The following is a 20,211-nucleotide window of genomic DNA, read 5'->3' as shown; positions in this document are numbered from 1 at the left end:
CTTTGTGAGATTGGGTGCTGCAATCTCGGTGAGCCCTCTGTGAGGGAGGGGGAGGGACAGGCTCGGGGACTTTCGGGCTCTGTAAGCGCTTGAGGCAGTGTGCGGCTGGGAGAGGCTGTGTCGGGATCTCTTTGTGAGATTGCAGGGCTTGGGGACAGCTCAGGGAGCCTGGGGTGCTGTGGGGGTGAGCTGTGGGGCCCCTTTGGGAGCTTGGGGTTGGGGGAGGGTTTAGGGGCCTTTCTGTTACCCTGCAGTGCTGGGGTTGCTCTGTGAGTTTGGGGGAAGGCTTGATGACCCCTCGGATCTTGGGATGGTTTCAATTTGATGTGGGGCTGGCTGAGGGCCCCTCAGTGAGCTTGGGGTGCTGTGGTGTTTAGGGAGCTTAGCGACCCCTTTGTGAAATGCACGCTTGGGGTACTGTGGGACTGGGGCTACCCCCTGGTCTAGGGGTGTCAGGGGCAGCTCTATGAGCTTCAGATTAAGATATTTGGGGGTTATTTCTGTCAATTTAAGGATGAAGAGAAGGCAGGAACTCGATGGTAATGGGTGGAGCTCAGGTGCTCCGCCCCACTGAAGTGAGGGGTGAGGTGAGGATTTTGGGAGCATCTCTGTGTGTTTGCAGCATGATACGGGGTTGATGGGGAGCCTGGAGTGAGACAGGAATAAAGAGGGATTGAGGCAGGGTTGGGTTTTGGTTTTTGGAGGTTTTTTTGGAGTTTGTTTTTTTGACTTAAAACATGTCTCGGTGCCATGATGGGCAGGGATGGACCTGCTGCTCCTTCCCTGGCCTTGCTGCTCCTCCCCTGCAATCAGGAGAAGTTGATTATGAGAGAGTTGCTTCTCAGGAGTTTGAAGTGAGATATTTGCACTAAAGTAAATATATATATACATCAGTCAGCTATGTGTCAGTTTGTATGGAAATATTCACAGCACGTACCAATTTGCTTTGCCATCAGCGAGTGCTCTGCATATCGGCTGCTGGAGGAGTTCAGAAGGATAATTATGTAGAAAAATTCCATCTCTGCCCTGCATGTTCAGTGGCTTTTCAGGCATTTGAGACCACGTTGGTGTTTTGAATATTGTGTCCTGGTATTTGTTAAACAACAGGTTAGGCTGAAGAACTTTACAAATGAGGATTAATTACCTGATGTCATGTCATTGAATTTATGTCAGTTCTTAACTGTAGAATGGCAGGTTCCTGTGTGTGCCCACATAAATATCCTTCTCAAATAAGAAGCATTTCCATTTTTGTAAACTTTGATAGATCCAGGGAAAAGTTTGGGTTGAAAGGGACCTTGAATATCATCTAGGTCCAGCCTCCCTCACAGGAGCATGGACACCTTCCAACAGACCAGGCTTCTCCCAGCCTCATCCAGCCTGGCCTTGAGCTTTGTTTTGCAATGGTGGGAAAACCTTCTGCCTTTCATAATACTTATGTGCCTTGGATGCTGATCACTTCAAAGAAAGATATGAATAAGGCCACCCTTTCACTTTACCACACCTGCTAGCTAATGAACTTGTGCAATGTTATTTAGATCAAAATTTGACTGCAAACTTTTAAAATAAAATGATTAATTACTTTTAGTATTTTAATCCTAGAAAGAAATTTGATTTTTAGATTTAATATCTAAAGTGGTATATGTATATGGTGTCAATTTATTTGGTTTAGCAATGGTGCACAAGTAGCTCAATGACAAAGCTGAAAAAGTCTCCAAACAAACCTCCCCTGCTTATGGAGCTTGTTTTAGAAGGTGTTGACAACTTTACCATGTCCTAAGCTTGCTTCTAAAGTAATTATAGTAAAAAATACAGTTTGTAAAGATTTGCTTCATCTGTTGTCTCAATTTTAGTTTGGAATAATGAAAGCAATGAAGTTCACTTCAAGTTCTACAAGTGGTTAATATAAAAATGCTTAATACAAAAAAACAACCTGAACTGAAGCATTAATATGAGGAATAAAGAAGGAATGAAGAAATAGCTAATACTGGCGTGCTTTGCATGCCATTGCTTCTGCAGCTATTGTTTGCATTCCATTGCTGATTGAAAGTGCTGCTGTCAGGCTTGCAGACAAAGCAGCTGCATTCTGTGGAGAGTAGGAAGCAAATTTTCCCATAAGGATTAATGCCTACATTAATGTGCAGAAATGTTTGGAGGCTTACGTACAGAAATTTAAATACAGAGAGGCAAGGAGATTGAAAACATGACTTAAAATTTTCAGCCTAAGTGTTCTTGTTACTACTTTATGACACTGAAAACAAATGTATGTATAGATTAATCCTGAATATATGATGGAAAAACAGGCTAAGGATTACATGTTTGGTCAAATCAAGCATTTGAGATCACTTAGAATGGTTACATATTGCAGAAAGCCAGTGTCTCTTCCACTTGATACTGGTTATCTTGCACAGGTGACAAAAGATAATAATCAGCTCATATGAAATCAATTGTTTTGATAGCAGTTTTTCAGATAAATAACTGCACTTCTCAGGTGTCATCCTTCATGGACAGTGGTTATGCTTAGGTCTTCCTTACCTTCTGTCTAGCTGGTTTTTTCAAAAGCAGCTGTGCATCAGTGAGTGTTAGTGTTAAACCTTTAAGAACAGTGGTGGCTCCAGTGGGAATAAAAAGCAGGCAGAGTTCGAGTGCAAACAGCATGGTGGCTTGCCTGGTGTATTTTAAGTGTGCTTTTTCTCGATTTCTAATTTATTTTCATCCTTACTCTTAGTAGCGGCCCAGGCTTTAGTTTCAAGTCCTTCACACTAGTACAAGTAGATCAGTATTTAACAATCTGCTAAAGCTTGTGCATGTCCAGTGTAAGAACAGTATTTCAGAAACACCTTTCTAATGATGACTTTTCTCATTTGCGCACCAATAATGTCTATGCTGCAAAGGATTCTTAAGTACTCTGTGCTTTACAAGAGCAGCATACACTCAGGCAGTGCAGGAAAAGGCTGATTTGATCCAGGACTCTGATCCCAAACACAGCCTAACTAACCACATTCGTTTCTGCTGTTAGCTGGTGTGCAATGTAGTAATGAGACCATGGGAGTAAGCAGATGATTGTCATCTGTCTCAGGTGGCCCTTGCAGGAGCAGTTGTGTTGCTCGGCTGGATGCCCTGGTACAGGACACAGGCTGTACGCCACTGCCTGAAGGGGCTGGGAAGGAGGAAACGCTGCAGGTGACAGAGCTCCTTTTAAAGGACAGTAAGGCTAGAATGTGAGCTGTGGAAGGCGTAATATCAACAATTAGCTTTTCAAGCCCCTTCCAAAAGCAGAGGGGCTGTGCATTGCTGCTTTTAGGTACTTCAGAGTCTCCTGAGATAGACCTTTCCCTGTGAAGCCTTTCCATGCCTCCAACTTTCCCTTTGAAGCTGTTAGTCTTGGCTAGCCAGTGCCAGGCTGCCAACTTCTTCCATTATCTCAAAGTGCATCTGGCTGACCACACCCTCTCATTCATGCTGCGGTGCTGTGTGTGTTGATGTTCTAGAATGAGTCTGCAGATTTTAAATGCAGAAAATGGAGAAAATGGAGGAAGCCTTAAGGATGATTTAACAGCGGAAGACTGCGACTTTTTCTTTGCACCGCCGGAACCCACAGGGAGACCTTCTATTCTTCGCCTGTCCCAGAAAGAAAACTTGCCACCAAAAAGTGGGGGAAAAGCGATGAAGGTAAACTTCTGGTTCTGTATTATTTTTATTCTTTCTCCTTCTATGATAGCTGCCACTGAATGCATGTGCTATTTGGTGCTTGAAAAATACTGTGCTCATGTTTTTCCTTTTTCTTCCCCCCCCCACCCCTTTCTTAAAGGTAACCTTTCAAACTCCTCAAAGAGATCCTCACACTAGAAAAATCCTGAGTCCTGCTATGACAGACAAACTTCAGACTGCTTTTGCACTTGACGACTGCCGTGAAGATGTGGCAGATGATGTTTTATTTGCACCCTCTGATACTGAGTGAGTAGTAGATCCACTGCTTGCTGTGTTACCCATGTGGGACATGCTCAAGTTAACTTTCCCTAATTTAATCCTGTATAGTTAAAATATTCTATTTAACAAGATGTAAACTGTGCAAGGGGAACAAAATTAATATTGACCAATGCATGAACTTTTCCAAAGATAACTGTCATTACTTTTAAGAAAATTTTATCTTGATTGTAATAGTAATTGCTGAACTTTAACTCCTCTGTAACTGATTTCATTAAGGTAACTTATGGTATGGATAAATAGATTGAGAAGAGATACTGTAAGAAACAGTTTCGTATTTTCTACTTGATGTAAGGTTTTGTGTGAGAATACAACTATTCTGAAGCTAAGCTTTAAAATATCTTATATGTTAAGTACTGTTGTATCTTGAGGAGTAAAATCTAAAGAGATAAATCTTCTGAAGGGTTAGCTTGAATTGACACCTTGAATCAGGGAGCATTAAGGTTTTCTTTAGTCTAGCAGCACAAAGTGAATATACCATCAGTCACAAGTGTAAACATGTTTATGTGCCTTTATAGTCTAGCAGCCTGAGTCTCAAAGTGGCTCATAGTAGCCGTTTGTAGAAGAGCGTAAAATCTGTATTGTTTCAATTCGGGGGTGTCATGACAATATTAAATGCAAATTTTGTACTGCCTTTTAGCCCCCCTTTAAACTAGTATAGGCATCTGACATCTGTAATTCCCACCAGCAAGAAATCTCAGGTCTTAGTTTTGCCTTCTGCAAGCAAATACACCCTTTTATTTGTTTTTTAACTACCCAATGCTTTCATTTGATCCCTGTTTTTGTTGGTGGTGGGGGGGGGGGAGAAAGGGAAAAATGTGGCAACACTTAAATGTTCTTTAAGTGTATATGTTTGCTTCAACCGTTTGTTTCCATGCCCAGTCTAGTTCAGAAAGCTATTTCTGAACTAACCACCACAACTAAATAATGTTATGGTATTTATGCCCCAAATTCATTGCTTGCACAAGTAAACAAAGATTTAGTGCTTATGAAGTTCAAGTGAGTTTAAAGGATCAGCACCGAATTGTTTTAGTTAGGGCACGATTGTATCAATGCACTGCTTGTGCTGAACTTGTCCTCTCTAGTTGTGAAATGTGAGGATTTGTTTGTAACAAGTCAGTGAAAAGGCTCCGTGTTGCTGAACGGGGTCACTTTTGACTGGTCACAGGCAATTGACGTTCCGAGCAGGTGTCTCGCTCCTAACTGGCATTTATTAGGTTAAACGCTGAAGGAGAGTGGGAGGGACCTGAGTAGTCGCAGCCTGGGGCTGAGCTATTGCCGGGAAGAGTTGCTCAAACCGGGTGAGAACAACTTCTTCAGCTCTTATCTCCCGCCTCTGCTTTCGAGTTTATCAAAGTGGAGTTTTTAGTGAGTGGCTTTTAATCGTGTTCTGTTCGCCAGCAGATAAGGATGGCATATAGAAAGAATAACTTTATGGAGGGACAACACAATGGGAGGAAATCCTCTTTCAGGAAGTAATGGCTTAACTCTCTGTAGTCTGAGGCTAAACTTTCAGAAGTTGTGTGGAGTTTGGGGAAATAAAGTGGGCAGCAATAACTTGTAGAATATTCAGCAATAGTGAGTACACAAACTCTTTAACCTGTGTCTTTCACTAGAAAATCTTAACTGTTCTCTTACTGGAGAAGTGTTTTCTTGTATATTGCTGTGCTCTTCACATCTGCTGTTGCACAGAATTTGGAGTGCCTGAAGTCCAGGTTCTGGTTTTGTATGTAGGCCCTCCAAAATCAAATGGTGGTGCATACTTTCAGGGGGGAAAATATTTGCCGGAATGTCCAGACAAAGTAATGACTAGTGTGGGAGGACCTGAATCATGACTTTGTTTGCTCCCAGACTTGACTCTGTCATGACTCAGATGAATCTGCATGAAGATGGTACCACAAGTTGTTTTTTGTTTTGAGCTGCTGACTGTCAATAGCTCCTCCTAAGCAGTGTGTGTTTCACTGCTTGGTGAAAGGGCAGTGTCCAAATGGCAATGTCCAAATGCTGTGCTGAGTACAGCAGTCTCCAGGGATGACTGGCATAAGGTATGAAGTCTGTGTAGAACAGGTAGCTTAAGAACACTGGCTAACTTCAGGGGTTGATCTCCTTATGTTTCATGTGTGCCAGGGCTCATAAACCTTGGCTGTTCAGGTGACAAATTAATTCTGGCTTTTATGTTTTGCTGTCAGCTGCCTTATTGCAAAAACAAAAATAAATTCTGATTACTCTGACCATGCAAAGTTACTTGTGCAAATCTTTCTAAAGATAAATTATGCCTTCAAAGTAACTGTCATCTTTTTTCTTTTTAATACAGCACATGTCAACAAAAGCCTGAAGCTGAAACAAACAATACACAAATGCCAGAGAAGGTCAGCATGGCTCCTTATCCAGATGATGAGATGCCAGTGAAGAGTCGAGGTTCCTACAATCTTGATTTTGGTAACTTAAATGACCTCAATCCTTTTCAAAGTTCAGTACAGTTGCCTCATTCTCCTGGAAATCTGCAAAAGTCTCCTGTAAAAGTATCCAGCAGCCCTGAGAAAACTGTTGAAAAAAGTAGTGATTTTCTTCTGCAGGACGATGCAGCTCCTTTTGCTTCAACCACAGCAAGTACAGAGTGTTTAAGTGAAGACAAAGCTCTCATCTCTGAGAAAGAATCTGCACTGAGTGAGCTGGAGTCTAACAAATCCAAGCTGTCCCCTAAGCAAGCAACTGGTGACTCTGAGCAGGGTGTGAAGTCTGCTTCCACAGATGCAAGCCAAGCTGATAATTCAGTGGTATTAGCAGAGGCACCTACACCTCCTCCACAGTCACCTGGCAGCTTAGGTCCCAGTAGTTCTGATGTGAGTAACTCTTTTAAAACTGGGGAATCAAAGCTTCAGAATGCTTCAGTAGCAGACCAAGCCTCTGCACAAGAGTCAAAGCCTGATGAAGAGCTGGGTGTCTCCAAAGAGAAACCTGTAGAAAAGCCTGATGTCACCAAGGCTGGACCAGTAAAACTGGAATTTGACTTTGATAATACCACTGCTAGAAAACCACCTCCCAAGAAACTAGGTAAAAGACCTGGAATTAAGCCACCTTCCAAAAAAATTCCTATTACCAAAACAAAACCAGAGAATACTGAAGTGCAAGATAAAAGTAATGTTGAGGATGAAATCCCCATTCCTAAAGCATCTTATCAGTTTGATTGGGACAAACTTGATGATCCAAACTTTAATCCGTTTGGAGGAGGCTCTAAAATTTCCACCTCACCCAAGCGTTCTAAACCCAGCGCTCAGAAAGTTCACCTGCCAGAGGAACAGGAGAGTGCCTCACCAAGAAAGGAACGTCTTCCAGCGGAGCAGGATAACAGGCCAAGTACCTGTGAAACTCTTGAGAAAGAAGAACCCAAAAACCTGTAAGTGAATCTGTAGGTGAATGCAGGAGCACCTTGAATTCATGTGAGGAAAGTTAGATAGTATCTCAAACTAGTCCATGCCTACTTCTTAAGCAGCATCCCTCCCAGGCTGGCAGAGTCTGTTGTAATCTGTAACACAATTAATGTTGCAACAGGAAAGATCATAATTGGGGAAGGAAACTCCTGAGATGACTACCTTTAGGCAAAAGGTGTTCTTAAGTCTGAGAGAATGGGAGAGAACAGGCTTAGGTGGAAAGAGCATTGTTCAAGAGGTGCTTTCCCCACTTCTCCAAGATTAAAGTGTGGAGAATCACGTGACTGCTACTGTCTTTAAATAAAACAGGGAAGTAGGCAGCAGTGTTGTGCATGGTGCAGCATGGGAAGGGATCAGGCAGTTTTGTTCTCTTCTGAACTCTGCTGTTTCTTCCCTGCATGTTCTTTGTATCTAAATGCTATCTCTTGTAAAAAGACCTGTCACTGAAGCTGCATTTTTCTTGGCAGCACACAGGCTTTTTACTTCATGATGGAATATGTTGTTACCTTTCCTAGAAAGTCTAGTTATTAATGTTAGTATAGACAGTCAGGTGCTTGCCAGAACTAGACTGGCACAAATTGTTCATTTGACAGAAATGTTTGCACTCTTGCTCCCTGTGTAACATGATCAGTTACTGTTTACCAAGGTGAAAAGTTTACTTACTGCTGACAGCACAAGTGGAGTATTGGACTTCTCTAATGAAGCTCACACCAATAATCACAACATTGCCTTGGAAAGAGGAACAGGCTGCTTTTAATTTTGTTCTTAATTAAGCAAAGAGCTTATCTTTAATTTTAAAAAAGCAATGAGCCTAACAAATGAAAATAAGAGAGCAGTGTTAAATGAATAGAAATAAATGATGCTGCTGTGACTTTCTGCTTCCCAGGAAACACTACTTCTCATGGTGGGAGAGCTTTCTGTCACCTTAGTTGTCACCAGGCAAGACAGTAAATTTACATCTCCACCCTCTGTTAAGCTTCCTGTGCTGTTGCAGTAGAATCTCTCAAGGAAGCTACCTTTGTTCAGTTCATCTGATAATACAGAATTTGAACTGTGTGATGTAAATATTGATTTTTTTTATTCTGTTTGTTTGTTTTCTTCAGGGAAATTGTTGAGCAGAGTGTGGTAGAAGATGTGCCAAAAGCTCAAGAAGAGAAGCCAGGAGTTCAAGCAGAAACTGAACTTCCAGGAAAAAGAGAAGTGGTAAGGTATAGGAAAGACAACCAGTTCTTACAAAGTTGTTCCATGAAACAGAGTTCTCTGGCTTAATGGTTTAATATTGTGAAACCTATTTCTGATATTTTTGTCTAAGAATTAGTGGGTTTATGCATCTTCAGCAGCTTTAGAAGGAATGTCATGTGCAGACCTGTGTTTTGAAGGTAACATCAGAGACAGCCAAATTGGTGCCTTGGTGTTTAGTATCTTTTGTGATCAGCAATTGCATATAAGGACAAACATAAAGGTGTGGCTTCTAGAAAAGTGGCTTCTGAGCTGTGCTCACTGTTGGTAGTTTAATTTTTATGCCTGTGAATTCTTGTTTTATTATACTGGCTACCCAGTTAGTTTATGACAAACCAATTTGATCATTAAAATGATTCTCATTGAATTTTAAAATAATTATTTTAACAATTAAAAGGATTTTGTTTTTCTCATCAGGAGAAGCAAATGAGCCCATCTAAAATGTCTCCAGCTAAGGTTGCCCCCTCTCAAGATAATTTGGTTTCTACTGACAGTGGAAAAAAGTCAATGTCTGCAGAAGAAATTAAACCTAGTTCCCCTAGAATTGAAGGAACAGCACATGTGATAGCTGGTTCTGAACCTGAAGAGCTCTTCAGACCATCATCAGAAGGTAAGGGCATGTCTTTTAAACAGACTGAAAATGTATTGTTTCAGTAATGTGTATAGATATTTTTCTGCCTAAGTTCTATTATGGATAGTTTTTTTCTCTCATTTTGCCCTTCTGAAAAGCCTCCAGACCCCACAAAGACTAGAAGTGCTGGGAAATGTATCCAAGCCTATTTCTAACTACTTCTGTTTTAAACTAAGTTCAGAAAGCTGGCTATTAGCATTCAGTGGCCTGTGAGGATGGGAATTTAGGCTGGTACAGAAACTATCTTTTTAGAGTTTCAGTGGCAGTTTCTGGGCTGAAAAATTTTTCTCTTAAAATAATTTCTGGTGTTAAAGGCTTTGTAAACTGAGTGCTCGAGAGCTGTACAGCTGTGTGTTTGTGAGTCTTGTAGGTTACTGCAGGCCTTAGCAGTACTGGTTTCATGTTGCAGTGTGAGTGATCTTCCTGACAAGGATGCTTGTCTTGAGAGCTTCCTACATGGCTGTGATTTAACCACCTGGAAAGGTTATTCCTGGTAGGAGCATTGTGTGGAAGGATGAGCAAATGGTTTGACTGCAGTGCAGTCTGTCATTTAACCTTCACTCTGGAGTGGAATCACTGTGTTGGGAAATGGTTATAACTTATCCTTCCAATCTGAGCTGTGTGCTAATTTTAATGGTGAGATTGACAGTCTTGCTCTTTCATGGAGCATTGTGTGTAACAGAATATCTGAGTGTGCTTGTGACTTTAGCCATAGAACAACAGAAGTTCTTTAGCTGTGTTAAATTCTACATGTACTTGGGAACAAATGAAAGTTGTAAGTTTGTGTAGCTTAGAAATCTTTGCTTTTTTCAGGTCTGGATAGAAAGACATTTTAACCAATGAAGAGCTAGATGTCATGACACTGAGAGGAGGGATTTATTTGCTTTATACACATATGTTTTTGTTTCTGTCTGTGGTAGAACAATTTGGCAGTATTGCATCTTCATTGTATTATTTTCTTATTTTCCAGTTTTTGGAATGGGCATAGACTATCTGGAACAGTTTGGGTCTTCATCAGTAAGTATGACATTAAATATTTTGTTTACCTTCCTGGCAGTGTGGAGAGGAAAGCAAAGATGAAAGTGTCCAGCCTTAAATGTTTTCATGAATTAACTTCACTTTGAATTTTCCACACAAATTATCATTTATTCCAAAGGAATGTGATGACAAGGCTGGGGAGGGAGTCATGGTGCAAGGAAATGTAGTTATAAGCAATTTAACTAAAAATCAAAGGGATCTGGCTGTCAGTGTGCAGAGGTATTATTTTTCTTTAATAGCACTGAAACTGAGGTGAATGATGTTTCACTTCTGGCCAAAACTGCTAGAAGATGATGCTTTAAAAGTGCAGATCATTGTTTCAAAAACAGTTTTTCTAAGCTTTTTTGCTTTATGGCCAGTTTCAGAAAATCTATCTCTAAGTGGGGCTTGTCATGTTTTAATCTGTTTAGTTTAGTTATTCTTGCTGTTATTCTGGACCCAAGCAGGAAAATCTCTGAACAGTGAATGCACTGAATTGAAATTGTTTTAGTCAGGCTGTGTTTGTCCTTATGATTTTATAAGTGAAGATAAAATGGTATACACTGGTTTTTCAGCTTATAATACTCTCCCTGTGTCTTCTGGTTTGGAATAGTTCATTAATGTTTGCTCTTTTGATTCAGTCTGTGAGCAGATTGAGCTCTCTTCATATTACATAAGAACTTAAGCATGTGGGCATGGAGTTCTCTTATGTAATTTTCCTCCTGAGAACAGTGCTCTGGCCACTGAAGAATAGGCTCACCCACTCTTCAGAGGATTATTTGTGTGTGGGTGGGATGTGTATGTTGAGCTCTGAAGCAGATCTGTCAGTTTATGCCTCTTTTCCCCCCCTTCAGTTCAAAGAATCAGCCTTGAGAAAACAGTCACTGTATTTGAAGTTTGACCCACTGTTGAGAGACAGTCCAAGAAAACCAGTTTATGGTACTATTGAATCAAGTGAGATTATCATGACAGCTCCATCTCAGCCTGGGTAGGTATGACTTAGTACATAAAATCAGAGTTGTTTAGCTTAGAAAAGACGTTTCAGATTGTCAAGTCCAACAGTTCACCCAGCATTGGGAAGTCCACCACTAAACAATGTCCCCAAGTGCAACATCCACGCATCTTTTAAATAACAGCCAGTCTTGTGGCTTGCCTGTTCCAATGCTTGACCACCCTTTCAGTGAAGAATTTCCCCTAATATCCCATCTAAACCTCCCCTGGTGCAATTTGAGGTTGTTTCATCCAGCCTTGTTCCTTGGGAGACCAACCCCCCCATGCCACTACAAACTCCCCTCAGGTGGTTGTAGAGAGTGAGAAGGTCCCCCTGAGCCTCCTTTTCTCCAGGCTGAGCCCCCTCAGTTGTCCCTCATCAGACTTGTGCTCCAGACCCTTCCCCAGCTCTATCCCCTCCTCTGGACGTGCTCCAGCGCCTCAGTGTCCTTTTAGTGAGGGGCCTGGAACTGAACACAGGATTCAAGGTGCGGCTTCACCAGTGCTGGGTACAGGGGGACAATCACTGCCCTGGCCTCTGGACTGACTGCTGCTCGTACAAGAGCTTTGCAAAGAAAGACAGCTCTTGAATTTAATGGTGTTATGCTTGTTCACTTTTAGGCCTGTTGCTGATTTAAGTAATGTGCCTGAGGAAGCTGGAAAGCCTCTAGTGGATCTTCAGAGTGAAGAAAAACCAAAAGGACTAGATCTTCTGGGGACATTTACAACTTCTGTAAAGGTGTCTGGAATGCTATCAGGTTTCATGTTGATAGTTTAGGGAGGGGATAGACTAGGTTCTGGATCTAAGACTTAGGCAGGTATTTTAGGGATTACAGAATCTGAAGAATCTTTACTTAAATGGTTGTTTTAAACCATGTTGGATACTCATTTATATTGAAGTTGAACTTTGTGATGAACATTTTCTTAAGTATTAAAAGTATTTTTTGTGGAAGCCGATGCCATTGCATATGGTCTAAGGGAATTTGAGCTGTTTTTAAGAATGCTCTAGTCAAGCAATCTTTTTTTTATGCAAGTCAAGCTACAAAAGGCAAGCTATGTTTTGTAATTGCATTGGTGGGATTAAAAACACTTAGGTTAAACTGGATGCTCTTGCATCTATGGTTTATAGTTTGAACAGATCTGCCTGCAGTAGCTCATCCTAAAATGGTCTTTTTTTTTCACTTGTGAGGAACAGCATGGTGTCATCTGCTTTGTTTCTGATATCTGTAATTGGTGGATAGCAGTTTTGGTTCTACCTTATAGGTATTTCTTAGAGCTATGTGGTTAGCTTCAAGGTAAGAAAGTTTTATGCTAAAGTTGTGGAGGTATCTGGTGTGTTTAAGTGAGATACATTGACTTAAAATAACATGCATGCACCTAATCAGTGGTATGACAATGGAATCTGTTGAAACTTTGCATTTTTCTTTTCTTTACAGGATGCTGGTCCTCTAATTCCAGACTCCCTGAGTAGTGATGTTTCTCCAGTCCCTTTTGCTACTTCTGCAAACACTGCAGTGGATGCTATTATAGATGTGCTAAAATATAGCCAAAAAGACATGGATGCAGCTGTTGAACTGGTGAAGAGAGAGGTATGGTGGCCCTTCCAAAGCAGAACTTGGCATAGCCTTGGAAGGTCCTTTTGTTTGGATTATCTGGGATAAATCTCGGGTTTGCAGTTTTTCTCATCATACTTGACATAAGTGTCATTATGAAAAGCTTGCTGTGGACTTGATGGGTTCTGTAGGTGTAGAACGTTTTAGAGCTAACACTTAGGAAAATAGGACAAACTTCATTATTAGTCAGGTTCTGCCTTATATCTGGCCACTATTAAAAGGCACATGTTATCAGATGAGATAGTTAGGCTTAATATCAGTGGTCTGGATACTTCTTATTCAACAAGCAGGAATACATTTTCATGCCAATGGAAGAGAGTGACTCATGTAACTTCTCTAAGACAAGATAAAACTGTAGTGTCAGTTCAGTGCTGTGATCAGTTCTTTACTTTTGGGACCTGAATGCAGAGAGCATGTCTAGCTGATAAAGTGAAGGTGAGGTCTGGAGCTCACTCCAGAGGGTAAAGACATTAAGCCTGTGCTGTAATTGTAGAAATTTCCTTTAAAAGCCAGAGCTCACTCCAGAGGGTAAAGACATTAGTGAAGGAGGGAAGAAGTAGTTGGTAAGATTTTAAGCCTGTGCTGTAATTGCAGAAATTTCCTTTAAAAGCCCATCTTCTGACTGATGCAAAAAGACTTATATAGCCACTTACTTCAACAACTGGAGTACTTGATTGATTATGACTTCTGAGTTATGTTACCTTACAAACACTAAATAATGTAAGAGGAGACTTCAAGCATAAAAGTCCTTAAAGCTAATTGTATCCCTTCAGCAAAAGATGGAGCTTCCAAAATTCCTGACTGCTGTACTGCAGGTAGTGGCATTAGGGACACCAAACAAGGATGACCTGTGATTATTTGCTGCTTGAGTTCTTCTTTGCTTTAGAGTATAGAGATAGTGGCTTTTGGAGGAATAACTTTTACTTTCTGCCATTTAGGAGGTGACTTCCTCTCAGCATATTGTCTAGTACAGGAAAATAAATGTGTCTTTGACAGGGGACAGCTTTTAGTGCATTGATCTAAAACTAAGAGCCTATATAATAGCAGGGGGTAAAGCTTGTAATATCATTAAAGTGCTGCTCTTTCATGTTGGAAAGAACTACTTTAAACCTGGAAACACTGTTGTAGGTGGGACTCGATGACTCCAACTGTGTCACTTAAATAAAAGGCCTGAATTTACAATATCAACCTGAAAGGAAGGCTAATTTTTTTTTCATATGTGAAACAACTCGAATAGGAGGAAAGTGAAAACCTGTTTTCCTTCTGAGCAAATAGAGGACTTAAGAAAGCTTGCTTTTTTGGGCTCTACTGAAACCTTTTTGAGCTTGCAAGTGCAAGTTTCTAACTTGTTTCCATCTTCACATACCTTTGCTTTTGTAATTTTTTTTTCCTAGCTTAGCTATCACTACTTCTCTTAATAGCAAAACCAGCATGTACTATTGTCCTGCTTCTTGTCATCTGAAATACTGCAATATATTTAAAACTAGATTGCTCTAAAATAAATACTGAAAAATTAGTGTACTACAGTTTACTGTGTAGTTTTGTGACAAAACTAGCAGTAATCATGTGCTTTCACTTTCTCTTTTTTAAATTCCAGGTTATTTTATGTATTTTGAGCCTCTTGCCTTTGAAGGCCTCCCAGAGTGCAGTCAGCTCTGTGGTTACAGCTCTTAAATTGTTATGGAGCTTGCACAAAGTGTTTAGGAAAGAGTATTTGTGCTGCTTCTGTTACTGTGAGCTCTGCTTTAGTTTAGCTGATGTGAAATAGGTATCATTTTTCTCAAATGAATTGAGGCACCTTTTAATCCTCCCCCTTTCCACTTTCCCTAATTTAGTGTTGAGTAAGAGTTACTGCAAATAGCAATTTGATCTTGAACAGGCTTCTGGTATTTGTTCTCTCATGGGTTAATGTTAGCAGGTTTGTGAAGTGCTTTTTTTGTCTGCCCTGTAAATAACAGGGAAATGTGTGTCACTTGAGAGAATGTTCCTTGGCCCATCCCAGAAGTTATAGTCTACACAGACACTGAGTAAGAGTAGCCAAGAGGTTGGTTGTTGGCTGAGTTGACTGATCTTGCCACTTGAAAAGATACTGGCAATGTGGGAATCATATATGCAAAATCTAAATTTTGAGTCAATTTTGTAATTAAACAATTTTGATTCTGTTAAGCGATTAGAACTTATTTCTCTCTCTGTATTAAGTTAAAGTATACCCAAGTTGCTCTTCAGACTGTTTTTAGTATCAAATCTTTTATCTCTTTTTGTGCAAAAAGTAAAGGCTTACCTTTTCACCCTCAAAGGTTCAAGAGAAAGAGCTGGAGATTGAGAAGTGGAATCAAAAGTATAATAAGCTTCATATGGAATACAAAGAAATGGGGTATGAATCTCTCCTGACCTTGATATCTACTTAGTTATTCTAGATGCTTTTTCTAACATATGTTCAACTTTTCTTTTTTGTGGTTTTTAGAAAAATAGTTGCTGAATTTGAACAGACAATAACACAAATTATGGGTAAGTTCCCTATTTACACTTTGAGTGTCTTGGGAGTGTGGGACATGCTTAGCCCAGAGTTATTAAATGAGGTTAGTACTCTTTCACCTCTGACATTAATATTTCAAGTGCTTCCAGACTAAGTTGTAATATTTAAGACAAGATATACTCACAGTTTTATGCATATCCATATAGACATGATATGACTTGATAGGTAATGATGACTTTTTGAATCAGGCATGAACACAACTTTTTCTTATTCTTCACTGGAGCTGTTGGTTTATTAAAACTGGCAGATCCAGTTGTCAGCACTCTGTGTTTAATTGTTTACTCTCTGGCATCATTTGAGTGGCAAGGTATCACTACAAGTTCTTGATGGACAGATTTGGCCTTTTGCTTTAGTCAAGTTTGTGGCTTCAAAACTAGGAAAGACATCCAATGAAGCTCTTGTACAGTTGCACTTTCTTAGCTCAGAGCTGAATTAGGCACATCTGTGCCAGCTTTTTTGAGCTCCTCTAAGGCCATGGGAAACACAGCTTGGGTGTACTAACCCAAACCTCTTCTGAAAGTCTGCTGTGCTAGTCTGACTTGTTATCCCAGTCTCCTCCAGATCTTCCAGCTGTTGTGTATGTTTAATGAAAAATATTTTTGGATCCTTGTTTCTATCACAACATTCAAGACTCCTGTAACAGTAAACTATAGTGGAGTATTTTGACTGCAGTGCAGGAGAAAAAATGCTTTTGGCAAGCACATGGTCATGGTGTTTAATGGCTTTTAGTTTCATGTGAAGTAATATGTAACAAAGATACAAAGATAAAAGCACAGACATGGTGTCCTTACAGGTGAGAGGCCATGTTATGAAACCTTTGTAAGGGGAAGAATTGAAGGTGTGGGGGTTATCTGTCTGTCTGTACTATGGAACTGCTTTTATGCGAAAGCAATAACTATCATGGGTTAACTCCACTTTCTCTAGAGGATGCTCAGAAGCAAAAGGAAGCCTCAAGGAAAGAAATACAGAAGCTGATGGAAGAGAAGCAGCAGGCTATTTCAGATCTGAACTCTATGGAGAAGTCCTTCTCTGAAGTCTTCAAACGACTTGAGAAACAGAAAGAGGTGTTAGAGGGTTACCACAAAGTAAGATGATTTAATGCAAATTATACCCTTCACTAAATTTCATTTATTTTGGGAGAGGAAATGGTGAAATTTCTAGAGCAGCCATTAATTAGGTAGTATAAGGACTACCTGTAAAACTAGGTGCTAAGTTGTTTATTTAAAGATTATTAAAAAACTACTAATTTGTTGTATTTAGTGACTGACTTAAAGTAAGGTAATATCTTAGAAGGCAAAGTTTCTTCAAACAGAAGTGAGCTGTTTCTTGCTGCAGCACATCTTTTTTGCTAATTGTAGAGATATTCTTATGTGGCAACTGCAGCATAAGAGCAGCTTGTTTTCCCTGCACCATATTGAATAAATGCTGAAGAGGATGTGCAATTACAAGTCAGAATAATAGGTTATTCGGTGCTCCCTACTAAGATACTTGTGGGGTTTTTTCTAAAGCTAAAGTCAAACCTTTGTTCTGCAACTTCTTCAGAGGCTGGAGGAAGGAAGCTAAATGAGGAGTATAAGCTATGATTTCTTACTCCATGAAATGCTTGAAAATTGATTCAGTTGGTGCTTTAAGAAGTGCCTTCAGATTTTTTTCATTCAATTATCTTTAAATGTCCCTGTTTTACTAAAACTCAGAAACTAGCCCCTTGGAAATTTCATGCTAGTCTAGGTTTTAGAAACAGGCAAGGTGTCTGTTAAAACTTCAGTTTCTTCTTTGCTAACATGCTAGGCTTCCTTCATCTTGTGTCCCTTCCATCTCCACCCTAAATTCAGAAGCCCTTTCCTTAGCACAGAGATAAACATTGCTTGGAAACACAATTACTAAATTCAAGACCTACAATTAGTAGAATCTTAGCAATTGCTTCAAACAGTTCCAACTTCCTACAATGGCTAATAAAATATGTTTGTAGTGTGACTACCAAGGTAACTTTCTTGCTGTTAGTGCTGGATTTATTTACATCAGGGTCCAAAGCCTGAACCTTTCTGTGAGTTCTTTGGACAAGTTGGATTTCCAGCTATTCTTGTGGCAATTACAACTTAATACAAAGCTGATTTAAAAAAAAATTGGAGCAAAATAAAGCCAATTAGTGACAGTTGTTTTAGTGACCTTCTTTACTAGAGTTTACTACTAAATAATGTATTTGGGGGAAATAGAGTGAATAAATGTTTGCCAAGTTAAGATAATTGAAAGGAAGCAGTTTAGTCCCTATAGGCCTGTGGGATTTCATAGTTGTTCCTGTTACTCCAGTGAGCAAATACTGCTCCTCAGGTGTAGTCAAATAACCCATTTGTCAAGTGGGGAAGCTCCTCCCTCTACTAGCTTAAAGAGCTAACTGAACTTCTTTTGGGTTTTGGGACAGAATGAAGAAGTTCTGAAGAAATGTGCAGAAGATTACTTGGCTAGAATTAAAAAAGAGGAGCAGAGATATCAGGCACTCAAAGCACATGCTGAAGAAAAGCTGCAGCAGTAAGTACCAATTCAGGAAGCCAAGTACCAGGAATGGCATACCTAGTTTTCACTGTAGCTGCAGAATGTGGTTCATTAGTGCCAAAACCTGACTTAAACATACTTTGTTTAGTAATTCATCTGAAGTACAAGCATCTAGTGTGATTCTGAGAGTTCTGCTGTGCTGTCTGAAGGCGATGTAAACACCATCTTGTGCCTGTTTCAGAGCCAATGAGGAAATTGCTCAGGTCCGCAGCAAAGCCAAGTCAGAGACTGCAGCACTTCAAGCCACTCTGCGCAAAGAGCAGATGAGGATCCAGTCTTTAGAGAGGAGCCTTGAGCAAAAGGTCAGTCACACCACCATGGGTGAGTCTACTCAAGCTATTGCCTTAGGCTAAGTTAAGAACTCCCTTGTATTGGGGCTAGGAGGAGCCTTGCTAACTGTGCTGGTTTTGATGGCTGCTATCCTGGCAGGCTTTGGGAAATTGGCATTGAGACCTAAGACACAAATGTCATGTCAGGACTTGTCTGTATGTTTAGATTTTTTTGGAGCATAAGGTTATTTCCAAACCAGTCTGGGCTCCTGTGTCAGGAGGTTACTGAAGGAGGTGGTGATTAACAGTTATACATGATGCAGAGTAGAATCTGGGAGTAAATTTGAATAACTGTCTGGCTCAGCTTGTTCATGAGCATAACTTGTAAGTTGTTAGCACATATTTAACTGTATGTGACTCAAGTTTTCAATGTTGTTCAGGCCATTAGTCTTTGTACTTTATATTGTTTCATATTGCATAGATGAAGTCTTAGAATGTTTTGTAAAGGCATATCCTTTGTTGGAACCCTTCAAGGGAATAAGCTTTTTGAAGATTAAAAGTCACTGCTGGAAGTGCATGCTGTTAGTTTTACTGTATTGCTGTTGCTGTCAGCATTGAAGACTCAAAAATTGATAATGCTGACAGATTCCTATTATGGAAAAAACCCATATTTTTGAATCTTCAGGTTTATGGCTGAGTTTGCATAGCAGAGGAAACAGTAGGCCTGTAACTGGAGAGATGAGACAAGCCATTTAACACAGGACTAGGTTTGGTCTTGTCATAAATACAGTAACACTGTAAGAGTTCTTATTAAAATGGTTTAACTGTTCATAAGGAATGGAAATTTCTACAAACTGGAAATTTTCACATGTCAGTAAAAGTATCAAGGCATCATTTTAGAGTCGTTCTTGTGAAGATTAAAATCTAAATTGTCCATATCCTGAATTTTGGTGTACCTAAGAAAGGCTGAGCCCCAAAAGTCTTTTTTCCCTGGATTAGTTGGTCTCCATGTGTTACGGGAATGTCTGTGGAAGAAGCAGAAACAGTGTACTGGATTTCATTTCTCATTTCCTGAGGCTCCTAAGGATGCCATGTGATCTTTGGCATAGTAGACTCTCCTTTACATTAAATTTGCATGAGCCACCATCATGTAAATGGACTTTCTATTGCATGTACTGGCAAACAGGACTTACTGCAATCAGCTCACTACAAGGTTCTAACATAGTTTGGACATACCTGAAACTCACTCTTTTTTTCTTCCACAGACTAAAGAAAATGATGAATTAACGAAAATCTGTGATGACTTGATCTTGAAGATGGAAAAAAATTGATATCTTAACTGTCTTGTAAATATGTTTATTTTCTCTGACTTGCTGTCTTGTGTGTTCATTCACTTTTTTAATGTATGTGGGGAAAAAATAAAATTCTTGATTCACACTTCCATATTGTTGGCTGAATCTTTTGTAGGAAACATCTGTTAACTTATGTTTAATTGCTGCTTCCAGTAAGTAACAATATCTTTCATAGCATTTTCACACATTGCTCAAAGGAAAAGCTTTTAATCAGTGTACCTTCAGTCTATGTCCTGTGTAAGAACTTCAGAGTTCTGTGCTCTTGACCTGGCTTTGCTGGGGAGGGTTGCCGTGGGCATTTTGCCTCTATTTTACCCTTGCTGCTCTCTCACTTAAATCGAGGCATTCCAGAGTTACAAGACTGAAATAAAACTGAACCTGCGCAAATGCTATAAAGCATTTAGTAATGTAAAAAGGTTTGGAAGTTAACTTTGGCTTTGGTTTGTGGGTTTGGGTTTTTATTAAGAGGAGCTGGAGTGATTTTGTTTTTGCAGATCAGCTAAGCAGAGGGTTTGATGGCAGGACTGATTGCTGCTCTCCTTGTCTGGTGTTTTCCATGTCATTAGTCTGTCTTGACACTATTGACTGTAAAATGTTCG

General features: G+C 40.0%; 1 protein-coding gene across 1 annotated transcript; it reads left to right on the top strand.

Moving 5' to 3' along the window:
* Positions 1-3,389: 3,389 nt before the first annotated feature.
* Positions 3,390-19,700, top strand: TACC3 (transforming acidic coiled-coil containing protein 3). Its single transcript, XM_031062717.1, has 15 exons — positions 3,390-3,669; positions 3,809-3,954; positions 6,299-7,381; positions 8,519-8,618; positions 9,072-9,264; positions 10,256-10,302; positions 11,157-11,290; positions 11,914-12,031; positions 12,729-12,881; positions 15,203-15,279; positions 15,370-15,413; positions 16,366-16,526; positions 17,861-17,967; positions 18,173-18,293; positions 19,526-19,700. Exons 1-15 carry the CDS (start codon positions 3,490-3,492, stop codon positions 19,589-19,591), a joined length of 2,730 nt encoding a protein of 909 aa, XP_030918577.1. The 5' UTR covers positions 3,390-3,489; the 3' UTR covers positions 19,592-19,700.
* Positions 19,701-20,211: the final 511 nt, after the last annotated feature.

The sequence above is a fragment of the Geospiza fortis genome, unplaced genomic scaffold (assembly GCF_000277835.1).
Source record: "Geospiza fortis unplaced genomic scaffold, GeoFor_1.0 scaffold730, whole genome shotgun sequence".
NCBI classification, from domain to species: Eukaryota; Metazoa; Chordata; class Aves; order Passeriformes; family Thraupidae; genus Geospiza; species Geospiza fortis.
Note: the sequence above shows the minus strand (reverse complement) of the source record. Positions and strands in the feature narration are given on the sequence as shown.